The sequence below is a fragment of the Helicoverpa armigera genome, chromosome 17 (assembly GCF_030705265.1).
Source record: "Helicoverpa armigera isolate CAAS_96S chromosome 17, ASM3070526v1, whole genome shotgun sequence".
In the NCBI taxonomy this organism is placed as follows: Eukaryota; Metazoa; Arthropoda; class Insecta; order Lepidoptera; family Noctuidae; genus Helicoverpa; species Helicoverpa armigera.
In genome coordinates, this window is record NC_087136.1 from 10,124,096 (window position 1) to 10,138,438 (window position 14,343).

The following is a 14,343-nucleotide window of genomic DNA, read 5'->3' on the forward strand; positions in this document are numbered from 1 at the left end:
CTTGAAGACCTGATGCAGAACACCAACAGACCAACAAAACTATAAGAGATACAAAAGTGGTGCCATGGCAAAAATTGTTTCATGTGATGAGCATTTTCAGCTGAGATAATAAATTTTAAGATCTGGAACACCTGATGTGGAACCCCAAGAGCCCAGCTTTTCTGTACCATATACAGGTATGCCGTTTTAGCAAAAGTTGTTCAATTTGATAAGCACTTTCTATTGACTTATACAAATTGAAGATCTTAAACACCTAATGTGGAACTCCAGGGGCCCAGCTAGACTATAGCAAATAGAGGTATGACGGTTTAGCAAAAGTTGTTCAATCTGATTAGCACTCTCTGTTGACTTATAAAAATTGAAGATGTAAAACACCCGATGTGGAACCCCCGAAGCCCAGCTAGACTATAGCATATAAAGATATGACGTTTTTGCAAAAGTGGTTCAATCTAATAAGCACTCTATGTGCCGTATGTACATCGAAGATCTGGAACACCTGATGTGGAACTTCAAGAGCAATACTACACTTGAAATGTATAGAAACGAATGTTATGAAATAGATATGGTGAATCAAAAAAAACAATAAGTCCGTCTTTTAGATAACCCTAAAATAATGGACACGCATTTTTTCTTTTCTCCTTCTCACAAACAAATAATAACGAAGATATAACACGCTTGAATGTTGTGTTAAGTCACTGCTTAGTACAAATTTTACATACATAGACGTTTCGTCACGAGCCCCCACTCTCCGAATTTGTTGCGTTATATCTCATTATTATTTGTATGTCTCTTCCAGACCCCGGACTATAGAGTTCCGAATTTTTGGGAGGCAAACGTGGGGCCGAAGCCAACACGCTGAAGCCCTTTTGAGACAACTTTAATGAAATGGTGACACAAAACCGACGATTATCCCTTTATACATTATAGAAATGAACCCAAGGACAATTCCCGGTGGACGTCGTTAAAAAAAAAGACAATCCCCGGTTCTGTGCTATACCATTGCTAACTGTGGATGAAAACTATTTGGGCTATTGTGATGGGATGCTAATGGACTAGGAATGGGGAAACTAGGAGAACTATGGCACCTGCCGATGACAATGTATTAGATACATATAAAAATTGCAGGTGGAGACTCGCCAGCTCACTTAGGGGCCCTCGGGAATCAGTCACTGAATAGCAACAAGAGGGCAACAGGGACATGAGCGGCTGAAGTGTGAGGATACCTCGGCGGATTTTAAACGCAGATTACGCGCTCCCTGTGGGCCACTTACCACAAGGCACCTATCCTCCGAACAGGGCTACTAACCCTGCTGTAGCGACTCCACTCTGGACGGCCAAGCCAAGCCAGAGGCGTGAGACCTACCCCCGTCATGGTTTCACTCCGACCGGCCGGAGTTGGGGGACAGTATACTTTCCCTGGAGACCTCAGTATATATAGCCCCGTGGGGTCGCCACTCCCCGTCATATCTGACCTCCACAACCCGGTTACCCGCTCAACCCAACACCCCTTGGTAAAACTAACAACATAACGACTGCCAAGAATGTTCAATGACAGCCGGAACCTACAGTTTAACATGCCCTCCAAATAACGGTCATTGGTATCCAAAATATACGTAGAAAGTACATACGAACTTAGAAAAGTTGCATTGGCAGGTACTTGCCAGACCTGGAATCAAAGACGTACGCTCATACTTGAGAGATTGGTTCTCTACCCACTAAACCACCACGACTTCCACTAAGTCATCACGACTTTGTCATCTCAGTACCATTTAATGTTTTTTAAACATTAAAAAAAAAAAAAATAATACGTGTAATATTTTTGCCACCCACACCTTAAATGCGGACTAATTAGAATCACTACTTTTACCCTATGGTCGCGTCTATTGCGGTTCAGTTCTCAGCGTTTTGTTTAGTCTGCTGTGCTTTTGCCGTTGAAGTACAATAATTAAATATATTTTACGTTTCTAATGGCTATGCGTATTCAGTTGTTTTCAAGTCAACGGGCCCTTAAAATTCAATATCAGGCGATTCAGATCTTTGATTTTGCTGACCCCGTAGTCGCTGGCATAAGGGACAGGATCCGCGTACGAAGTCGCGGGCAGAAGCTAGTGATAAATAAAATGATTTCAGCGTTAAAACATATTCAAAAAACTACTTCACCGAGCAGCACATAGGTAATTCTGACTTATATGTATAACTTCTCCAAAGAAAACAAGTCTTCAAAAATTTTATTTCACCTCGCACAACCAAAAGTTTTGCCAAAAATTCTTCCGTATATCCTACTGAAATGTGTCATGAAATCCTATTACTGACTCTCGACAAGTGACGCCAAGTTATAAAGTAGGAAAAATCTTTGAGCAAAGCAAACGTAAGCGAACTCTCGAATACTTGCTAACAAGGGTACTTGAAGATTTTGAACTTTACTTAGCAAAAGTGCAAGCGAGTAAACTATTTCAAATAAAGAAGTTCGTGAAGTTAATTCCTTCAGTAATATCGTATGATATGTCTGATATTCAGTAGTTCATTATATGAGTTATGTATTAACAATCATTGTCAACATTATTTCTTTATACGGTCCAAGCCCCGCTGCCGGGCGAAAACTTCTGGTCATCTTGTATGAAAAGAAGCCCAATTCGATAAAAAAGGTGGATCTTGGAATCTACTTGATTTTTTCATCCACATTTATTTAATTATTGATTACATAGTTTAGAATCGGTTACGTTGGTACCTTTTTTATACGTGAAAGGCTAGAATAAGTAAGTACTCATCAGATTATCAGCAGATAAACAGTAAGAACTGAAGTTAGTTTCCGCTTTTGTTCGTCCAAGTTTAATTAGAGAAAAACTTACTTCAGCTCTAATTAACATCTTCATGTTCATGTTCATCATCATGTTTCTCTCTAAAGCATTAATTATTATTTCTTACGGATTGACGCCCACAAAGTCTCATGGTTTCAGTTGAAAACCAACCAGGCACTAGCTGTCTGGCGTAATGCTGAATTGGATCTATTTAGCGCAACCTTTTGTTACTTTTGTATTTTTAAATTTTATGTGTATGTAGGTATGTCTTGTATTGTGTCAATAAATATTTTTTATCTTTTTTCTTTCTTTCTTTCATTTGGTGGCTCTCGGTGTTTTGTATGATGACGTAGAATAGGGAGAAGGTTGGGAAGAAGGTAATATCCCAAAGCCTGTTCAGATAGGACAGCCATTAGAGAGCCATTACCTTCTTAATTTCGTAGGTTTGTGTCAAAAAAAATTAGTACCTTCCGAGAGAGGTTTTTATTACGGAAACATTTTCATACTTTAGTGCTTAAAGAAATAAAACCAACCAAAAATCATATTTGACAACTTTATTTTGACATTTTCTTTAAGATCGATTAACAAGAATCACAACGTTGAACATGCATTTTGGCTTTAAAGCAAAAACCTGACAACTTAAATATATACGAATAAAATAAAATAAATTAAGACGAATCTTATTAAATATACTTTTAATAAATATACATTTGTTCAATAAAATAACTTTAAACGTATAATTTAAAAGCGGGGGTTTTCCTCGCACAAATTCGGGATATTTGACAAACACAATCTGTGCGGTTTATGTTGAACTGACAATCTAATATTCAAGTTAAACAGTAACACCACTTTACGAAATTAAATGAGTTAAAGCCATTCCCTGAAATATTAGTATCCTTCTCTCATAACTCGGTTTATTTTTTGAACTTTTCTTTCTGTGGGTAAATGCTTTCATGATATTAATTCCGTGAATTGACTTAAAGCTAGTTACCATATTTTAATTGTTAGTTCATAGTGTCACACAGGCAAAAATAACAATAATTTATGTTATGGAGTAAATACTACTGTGACAAGTATAACATATACATATTTTTTCCAAATATAATTTATCTTTAGACCAACTCAATTACAAAATGCAAATACAAACAATTGTAGCAACATCGACAAAGAATACAAAATCGAATTATTATTTATCGATTTTAAATCGAATCATTACACAGAATCGATACTTAAGCCTATTAATTAACGTTTAGTGTATTTACAGTTTTTTTTACATTTATCTAATTCTCGGAACCAAATTATTCAGTCTTTTTGAATTAATTACTTTATGATTGATCACTTAATTTCGCGTACTGTAAGTATTCCAAGAATTTTCTTCGATTAATAGATTAATTATGCCATTTCGATAATGATCGGATTCCGAATAGGTTTGGTTGTTCTAGAAAATGATGATTGTAAATGATAGTGGTTTATTAACACTGATTGACTTTTATGTATGAGGTTTTTTTGAGTGGAATTATTTAAGAAATGTTGATTAACAATAACAAAATGAAAACCATTTTACAATCTAACCCCCCAAAACCATCTTTAATATTTAATTTTGACAAAGTGAAAATCTGAAAACGATAACTCAATGATTAAAAATGAAATGTTATGATTTCATTTCCAAAATTAGATATTAAATTAAACATAGAAACACTAAAGTTTTATTAAGTATCGTTAAATATGTAACAAGTAAAATTTCCACGATATATTCTTTAAATAGTACCGCTATGATGGAAATAAACTAAGCAAATTACTGTTAAAATTAAACACTGCTTAGAACCTCTGTTCCTGATTATATAATAACATTGTACTTACATATGTATATTAGGTAGAATCGCAAGCTTCAAGCTATTTCGTAATGTTTTGTAAGGGCTGGGCTACATGAAAACTTTAAATTTCATTCCATTCCATTTCATTCAAAATTAAAACACAGTCAGATAATTTCAAAATGACATAGAATGTCTCTACAATTCTTTTTGAAACTAAAATACAAGCCCTATCTTTTAGAAATTAGAGATAGACCAGGTTCTAGCCATTTTATTTTAAAAGATTATTTTTCTTCATAGCTTTAAACAAATGAACCAAAAAAGTTCTAATGGATAATAACCGTTAAGGCAATTTGATATAAAATAATATGAGAAAAATCTAAGTGTGCTTGAAAAATATTCACTAGAAGAAAATGATCCACCCATATTTTTAAATTTCACGAAAAACATCGCATCAAAATCCCCGCAATGTAGGCCTACCTTTAAGTTCAAAGACTCGAGGACTGTGTAATTGCCGTGGCACCTCTGTAATTAACACAAGCCTCCGATTCAAGACTTATGATATCTCAACCAAAATGCTGTATGGTCTGTGTGTTTAACATTAACTGTTACGAAAGGTACATATATTACTGGTTACTTATGAATAGAAAAGACAAGATAAATAATTGAAGATACCAAGTTCTCATTACACTTAAATATATCAAATGACGACCAAAGAAACGTAGGATGGATTGAAAATGTCGCTAGAGAGGTGATTCGCCAAAACATGCTGGTAATAATTAGTCCCTTCTTAAAACAAGTATTCAATTACTATTCTCAATTTTGAGTCTTGTAACTATTGTTTCGTAAAAATAAAATGTTGAAGTTTTATTACAGTTATCACCCATTCATTGCGTTTAGTTAGGCCATTTCGTAGGATTGTCAGCAAAATTGATATGTCATGTTACATTATTGACAGCTTTCCAATTTACCGACAGGCTATTTGGGAAATGACTTATTCGTAGTATTTAAGTGACAAATTAAATACAGTAGAGTTGTATAATTCTCTGTTATTAGAATACGAATTCTTGTTAGGCTATATTTATCGTTGTGTTCAATTAAAGTCCAATTGTCCAAGACTAAAACGAGCAGTCAAGTCTTTAAGGAAAAGCAGATTTAATGAAGCGGTTAGTTATTCACTTGTTCTATTAGCTCATAATAGAATTGATTCATCATTTCAGGAGCGGTATATGTAGTTCCACGAGAAAGGTGTATGGTACTCGGAATTGATAGAAATACTCAGAATTGATGTTCGCCAATTTGTCTCTAGAAACACATGGCAACAAACCTTAGCAACAACAGTAAGGTTGACTTTATTAAAACCACACGTTTCTGTTCAAAGTTAAAGTTGTGTGACAGCCGTCTTCTTTGAAGTGAGAAATTCGAGGTTTGGAATTTCAGACTAATACGAGTAGTAGTAGACTTGTTTATAAACTTAAAATCAAGCCATTTGATACCAATAGAGTCGTTATTAGGTTGACCTGTAGGACTTATTGACACCTGAGGTGTGAATGACAGATGTAAGATTATGCATAGTCGGACTTATATCGGACAGCATACAAACTTTAAGAAGATTTTAGTACTCAAATTGGCAGCTTACGGCTTACGATGTTGAATATTACACACTTATTAGATGATGCAGGTAATATAGAAATCACACACACTTATGTTATGACGGCGTTGTAGCGAGCATCATACCGTTTTTTAGCATTGCAAGGCGTGAATGAAGTTATCATAAAAAATTTGAATAATTGTTTCTTGTTTTGATTGTCCTTAGCAACACTTTATACACATTTTTCTCTTTTAAAGTCTTTAAACACTAGCGATTTTATCGCTATAATACTGATTCAGCACTCGACAGCGCTCGTGTTCGGCGCAGCGGAGGCGAGGGGGTGGGTGTCAGGCGGGCCCTCGCACCACCTTCGGAACCTCGAGGCGCGAAGGCACAGCTGTCAGCGACGTCTCGGCGAAGCGCACGCCGAGGCGTGTGCGAACTTTGTTGCCCTGTTGACAAAGATGTGTGTTTTGAAGTCGATGTTATCGGTGGGGTGGTGACGGGAATGAAACGAATAAGTAGTTATCAGGATTTGGGATTTGACGCTCATGATTTAATTCATCAAAAAAGCAAAAGCTCTTTCTTTCTTTTACAAATTATCAAAATCTTTTAACAGAGAACAATGAAAGAAGCCCTCGCATATGTAAATATTGTTCTAACTGTAGTTCTTTGTCCATTCGGTCTAAACGCACAATTACACAATTCAAATTACAGAACTGTTCCTTATGTTCAAAACGAAATAATAAGAAACAAAGATAGCCAAGGAGTTTTTGTTTCAATAACAAAGCAATTGGAAGTTAATTTTCGGATGCCCTTCCAATCTACTGAATATATCGGAACGATATCAAGAGGTATATTGTTTTTGACAGGATCCATTCCCTTCCAATTACACTGTGTAACGTAATATTTGGCCAGTTTCGGGTTTCATACATAGTTGTTTTAGGTTCGAGTGTTTGCAAACAAACAGACACCTCGGGGTATTCTTGGTAAAGACAGGGAAATTAGCTCGGGAGATTGTTTCTTATGAAAAGCTTGTGAAAAAACGACTTGTTTTGTATTTTGGGAGTATATCGGTTAGTGACTGTTAGATAATAGAGTAAAAGAGGTAAATATAAAAGCAAGACAGGTTTTTGAGATATTTGACAAAATGAACACGACGATAAAAGAAAGTGAACAATAAACAAAAACTTTATGATTGAAAATAGTGACTTACGATGAGTTAAACTTGGAAACAGCTGAAACGACCTATTTCCAAGTTTAGCTGATTTACAAGAGCATAGAAAGAAATTCAAAGATAATGTGGTTTTCCACATTCATAATTATATAATTAGTACCTACAAATTTAACTCAAAAATTAAAAATAATCCTTCGCTTACTAAAAGCTTCAACGTGAAGGTAAACCAAGGCATACACTCAGCGGCACGGAATCTGGCCCAAGCACATTTGGGCCTTATAACCATTATTTAAATGAAAAATCGGAATTTTTATTTTTAAATTGTTTAATTTACTCATTTTCCAAAAGAAAATGACTAACAAACAACAGAATTGTGAGGATTTTCATTAAGTTTCATTGAGTTACAAAACAGAGTCCTTTACCGCAATAATCACCATAAAATTTTAAATTCAACTTTTTTAATAAAACAGGAAGTTATCGAATTTTAATAATGGGTGTTTCTTCCTCTTGATCTAATGACTGCTTGCATACGATCTGGCATGCTCTGGATGATGTTTTTTATCTCCACCTGAGAGATCTCCTCACAGGCAGCTACCTGCGCGGTTTTCAGTTCACTGAGAGTTCGTGGTGGGTTACGACTTGCTCGGACCTGTTTTTTAAGCATGTTCCAGACATGTCCTATAGGATTCATGGCTGGGTTTCTTGCAGGCCAGTACAATTTTTGAATACCGACCTCGAACAAGTAATCGATTACGCAAAGAGCTGTGTGAGGTCGAGCATTGTCCTGCATTAAACGAAATTCTTCACTTCCTATGAATCCCTGACAGGGTAAAACATGATTTTGAAGGATCTCTTCAATATACCGCACTGTTGTCAGACGACTTTCGACAACCAATAATTCAGTACGGGCTTCTGAACTTATGCCTCGCCAAACCAAGATGGACCCACCATGAAAACCGACTGTTTGCTTGGTAGTGGTGGGAAGAAACCATTCTCCGCGCATTCTCCATTCACATTTACGGCCGTCTGGTGCTCTTAAGACGACTCTGCATTCATCGGTCCATAAAATTTTACTCCATTGGTCACGCGTCCAATTTGCATGTTCTCTTACAAACCTAAGTCTGGCTATGTAATGGTGCGGGAGAAGTTCCGGGCCTCGAGTTGGTCTTCGAGCACGCAGATCCCGTTCCTCCATCCTTCTTCTTATTGTGTGCTTACGGACGTTGACTTCTCTTGCTGTTTGCAAAGGCTGGCGTATCTCTAAAGCAGTGAGAAACCGATTTTTCATTATTGCACGTACGATAAATCGGTCGTCGTGCGCCGACGAACACCTTACACTGCCACTTTCTGGTCTTCTTGTGTAAAGGCCAGTCTGGTCATACATTTTCTATGCATATTTTTTACTTGTACGCGGTGCACTTAAAGTTTCAACCATCTTCCGCTGCGTACGCCCTTGACGTCTTAGCAACACTACTTGAGCAACTTGAGCTGCAGTAAGGGTAATTTTCAGATCAAATTGTGAATAAAAGAGTAACAAAAACGATCATAATCATTAGTTTTTTTGGAACGTGCTTAGTACTTCGGCAATTTCTATCTGAATTTAAACTTAACTTTCTGCTTTGTGTTCCAACAACGGAATCTGTTTCTAGTGTTATAAAAGTTAAACAGACACACATTTTTCTGTATTTTAATTAACAATTACGAAATTACTGACAATAAGTCATATGAAATTAGAATTTACAGCGGCTATCTGGGCTGATATCTACTTGTGTTTGTTTGGGCCAAATTCCGTGCCGCTGAGTGTATTTTCCATATATTTTTATGCGATACCGCAGGATGTGGCTAGTAGGTATATTAGCTAGAAAGCCATTATCGGATAATCTTGATTTATTCCACAATATTAAGCAGAGCTCTTCTTAGTACTAATAGCAGCCAATATTAGCCCATTATTCGTGAAACATGATCTACCTATGACCTAGATATTTATAATTATAAACATAAACCAAATCATTATGGAGAAACCTAATACCATAATTATTAGTATGACTGAATAATTTTACCAGAATATTTCCACATTTCACGATAAGATCCATATATCATCCAATACATATTATAGTACATCCAATTACCATGCGACCTCAATAGCGGATGTTCATCATGCCGGACTGCCAAACCTGAAGTCTCGGGTTCGATTCCCGGTTCGGCCGACATTTGTGTGATGAGCATGCTTGTTGGCCGTGGTCTGGGAGGGTATATGTAGTTTATCAATTGTGATAGCACCCATAAAACGAGTTAATAACTTACCATGGGGCTATACCGTGTGTGAAAAGGTGTCCCTACATTATTTACCTATCTATAATTATTTTCAAAACCAAAAGATATTTCAATAAAATAATATTTGCAAATAAACTCAGCAATCCAGTTACGGAATCCGACGAGACAATTTATCTTATTATTAAGTCTCGAGTCTGGAGCGCTCGAAACTTCATCTCGATAAATCAACAAGTTCCTTAATCGGAATAGTGAATGTTTCGTAATGAGAATCTTCTAACTAATAGCACTAATAGTAGTTTATTCACCTTTTGGTTAAAGTCTGTTACTAGGTAGATTTATGTCTATAATTTATTACTTGAGCGTGGCTCCACAATCTTTAATTTTATTTTATTTGTATTTTTAAACTACAGGTAGCTTCTTTCTTATCAAATATTATATACTATACTATACTATATCTTCGTACTTCTCAGTCTTTCAGTAAAATCTATTTGTAAGTTCATTGTAACAAATTAAGGATGAAAAACTATTTTTTTTATTAATCATTTCACTTTGAAAATACCTATCCGTAAACGGTTATATGTGCCTACTTCGTGCATGAGGTATGACTCTACGAAGTAAAATTAACTTCTGAAAAGCGTATGAAACTAAAATATATAATAAGCGTAAATAAACACTACTTTTAGTATACTTCCCTATACAATTCCCAAGTCTAACTCTATGCCTAATTTGGCACGATTTACGGCGGCGACTACGCAGTAGAACTTGGACGCAGCTGGTGTAACAACAAATATTACAATACATAATGTATGGGAAAGGGATATAAATCTTTTGTTGGCAGGTGTTGGTAAAATTCCTATTGTATATTGTATTTTATGATTTATACTCCAGGATATTTTCATGCACCTGAGGTAGTGATGTTTTTTGTATGGATTAATACCATGTTACAAAATGTTTACATCAAAAAATTACCTAGCAGGGTTTCATTTATAAAAATGTTAATTACTAGCCGTTTTCCCGCGGTTTCACTCGCGTCCCGTGGGAACTACTGCCCGTACCGAGATAGAGTATAGCCTATCTTACTCGGGAAGAGTGTAGTTTTCCAACAGTGAAAGAATTTTTCAAATCGGTTCAGTAGTTTCAGAACCTTTACAAACAAACAAAAAAATGTTTCCTCTTTGTTTTATTGGAACCCAGTCTGCCTTTCAGTTCATTTTGTACAGTCAGTTGTAACGTGCTTAGCAACAAAACACAATAATAATATTTTCTTTAGATACACCTAAAGGGATTAGAAACTTATTTGCCTTTGTAAAGGCTTGTTTACATTTAATTAATGTTCAAAGCTAAAAGATACCCTTATCTTTTGTAAAACAACTTTTGTTAATTCTCTGTTTTATTTTGTGTTGGGCCTTCTTAATGACAAGTTTTTACTGAAAAACTAGGTTATTATTTAGGAACTAATGGATAATAAAGTTGTACCTATTTAGTTTTATAAAGTTTTTTTCTGTTCAACATAATTTTCCTTGTTATTCATTAAAAGATAGAGAAACAAGTAGAACTAGAACTTTGAACAAAAATTAGAATGAAAAATATTGCTATTCTTTACGATAACGAACCTCCACGGAGTTAATCATGAATCGAAAAAGTTATCAGAAAGAAAACAAAATATCGCAGTGGTCCAAATTGAGAACTTGTTTTGTTTTTATAAGAAATTGTTTTATATTCCAAATATACCTATAATAAGTAGAGAGGAAAATTGTATGGAAAAAATAAACAATCGATTTCCTTGTTTTCCTATATTCGTTTTACTGTGGACAAGCAAATACATGCATATATTTAGTTTTATTTTGTTTGTCAGGCTCGATAACGGTCCAATGGGGTATGGAATACCTATACGCTGTTTGGCCCGCGGCAAAGTTTTATAAATTCATGGGTTTTAATTGATTGGAGTATGTTTTTTGGCAATAATATAGAGGTACATACATTAAATATACATGAGTTATATATTTGGTACTCAAAGTTTTCCTGAAATCGATCAAACGTTTGGAAATTAATTTCAAACAAATATAAAACCAAAATTATACCTTTCCACAGTCAATTTGTACATAAATACTTTTTAACACCACAAAATTGGACTTTTCCATGACGAACTACTCATCCTATATATCAATACAAAACGTAGCTAATTATTAAAGCTTGTAGATATAGTTATTTGTAACTACAGCACGTGTAAATTTGAAGGTCACATACTATGTAGATAACAAGTAAGGGTGCTTATTATCTCGTCTGATGTTTTCATTTGATAGTAGTTAAGGGTAAAGACCCGAGGGCACTCGAAGAGGGAAGATTTTTTTTTCTTTTCGTTGTTTGTTGTGTACAAAGGCTGTACTAATTTTATAAAAAAGGTCTTATTTTACAACTTTTTAAATTGATAGTGATCAAATGAAGTCCTTTTTCAAAGTTTTTATTTTAATTTGTAATTTGTCAAGAAAAGTTAAGAAAACTAGTGCATTCATAAATAGATAGTTCTTCTACTTTCTGCTAACTGTATTGTAAACTGTTCGCAAAAAGGCGTTTGCTCATATGAGGCTGAAAATGAATATTTTGGGTTTTGAATTTTGATCTATTGGTTGTGAATTCAGTTACCTACGTAGCAGTAAATTCTCAAATAATAACATTTCCAGAACTGAACACAGAAATCACTTATACGTGTTCGTGTTCAAAAAGCAAAAATTTCAGTCAAATTTTCAAATGGACGTTGGCTATCTATTCGATGTTCTTTGAACCTCAAAATGTAAAATTCTGTTTGTGTTATTCACGTTATATTTTGGGATCCAAATTCCAATTAAAAATCCATCAAAGCTACATAGAAAGAATAATAAAGAACACCCTTTATGGATGAAGAAAGGGTCACGATGTATGTTCATCAATTTTACTTGTAGGTTCCTGAAATATAATTTTTAAATACAATTCTTTTAGATATACTGAAGAGGAATATTTTTTTTTGTTTGTTTGTCTTCGAAACCATTGAACCGATTTGCTCGTAATTACTATTATAATCTACCAGCTGTTTTCCCGCGTTTTCACCTGCGTCCCGTGGGTGCTGCTATCTATCCGTACTATTATTAAATATAACTCGTGTTACTCGGGAAGAGTGTAGCTTTCCAACAGTTAAAGATTTTGTAGGATACCTACAAACAAAACAAACGATTCTTCTTTCTTCTAAATAGTAAAGATAACAATAGCCTTTACCCTTTGATAACTAAAATTTCTCGTCAGTACTTCGATACAAATAACTTTAACATAAAGGTTAAAATATTGGGTAAAATGAACCTCGGGTTAAGTGGTTCTTTACAACTTGTGGCACAATGGCGGTTTCATGTTGATGAATAGAGGAATAAACGTTATGGAATTATTTTGTGTTCCTTATTTAGGTAATAAATGGGCTTTCTAACATTGAAAGAGTTTTTGAACTCGCATTAGATAATAGTTTCCGAACAAAAAACTAGATACTTTATGATACTTTATTACACTAGGTACTAAAGGGTGATATTTTTGCTGGTATCTTTTTGGCAACACTGTTTTTCACAGATCACGCGTGAATCGTGTCTTGTGTTATTGTCAAACTTGTTCAGTTTGGTCTATAATTTAACCATGAATCGACTTACGAACGAACAACGCTTGCAAATTATTGAATTTTACTATCAAAATGCGTGGTCGGTTAAGAGAGTGCATCGCGCACTTCTTCCAATTTATGATTTTTTTTGCCCAAAATGGAAGAATTGGACATGCCTGACATGTGGTTTCAACAATGGCCCAATTGAGAGCCGCCTTCGGTGAACAGTTTATCTCACGTTTTGGGCCCATCAATTGGCCGCCTAGGTCGTGTGATCTAACGCCTTTGGACTATTTCTTGTGGAGCCATGTTAAGGCTCATGTCTACAGGGATAAACCAGCAACGATTGACGCACTGGGAGCCAATATTGAAGCTGATATTTTGGAGAGAGTGTGCCGAAATTGGGCCTTGCAAAAGGGCCATCTAAACCGGAGCCGCGGCCAGCATTTGGATGAAATCATCTTCAAACATTAAATTATATTGATCGTTCTATCGATTCCAATAAAGATTGCATCAAATTTTTCAGATTTTTTGTGTTTTTTTTTGAAAATCAAATCCTATACCTCTTAAAAAATCACCCGTTATATACTTTATTCCAGAATTAATTTTATAAGAACACTAATGCAAATACTCTAAATTTATAAAAATTTGAAGAATTTGATTGTTGTTTTCCTTGAACGAGTTGACCTGAGGAACTACTGGATCGATTTCGAAAATTCTTTCAGTGATAGATAGCTCATTTATCAAGGAAATGTTCAGGCTTTTTAAACAGGTAGATCCCACAGGACGCGTTTGAACCTGCTGGCGGAAGCTAGTCCACAAAAAAAGGGAATGGAAGATATCAAACTATAAACCTTGAATTAAAACGTAATAACAATGTCTACATTTCTTTACTCAATTAAATTTCATAACTAAGAGTCCTCAACACCCTTAGCCGTCATTGAAATATAAACTTAAGTTTGTAATTACCTTGACAGATTTCATCAGCGGCGTCTCCAAATTAATGTTCTTATTCTTAATTGAACTGGATCCTGAGCCGTCGATACCTGTTAACAATATAAACATATCATTTTTTCGTA

General features: G+C 35.0%; 1 protein-coding gene across 1 annotated transcript in view; it reads right to left on the reverse strand.

Annotated features, from left to right (window-relative positions):
- Positions 1 to 6,496: 6,496 nt before the first annotated feature.
- The window catches only part of LOC110379088 (adipokinetic hormone/corazonin-related peptide receptor variant I), a 93,457-nt gene continuing 85,610 nt past the window's right edge, over positions 6,497 to 14,343 (reverse strand). Inside the window, exons 7-8 of the mRNA XM_064039007.1 lie at positions 14,234 to 14,310; positions 6,497 to 6,652 (exon numbers count right to left, since the gene is read on the reverse strand). Of these exons, the coding sequence (XP_063895077.1) occupies positions 6,548 to 6,652; positions 14,234 to 14,310 (182 nt within the window). The 3' untranslated portion in view covers positions 6,497 to 6,547. The remainder of the gene's footprint in view (positions 6,653 to 14,233; positions 14,311 to 14,343) is intronic.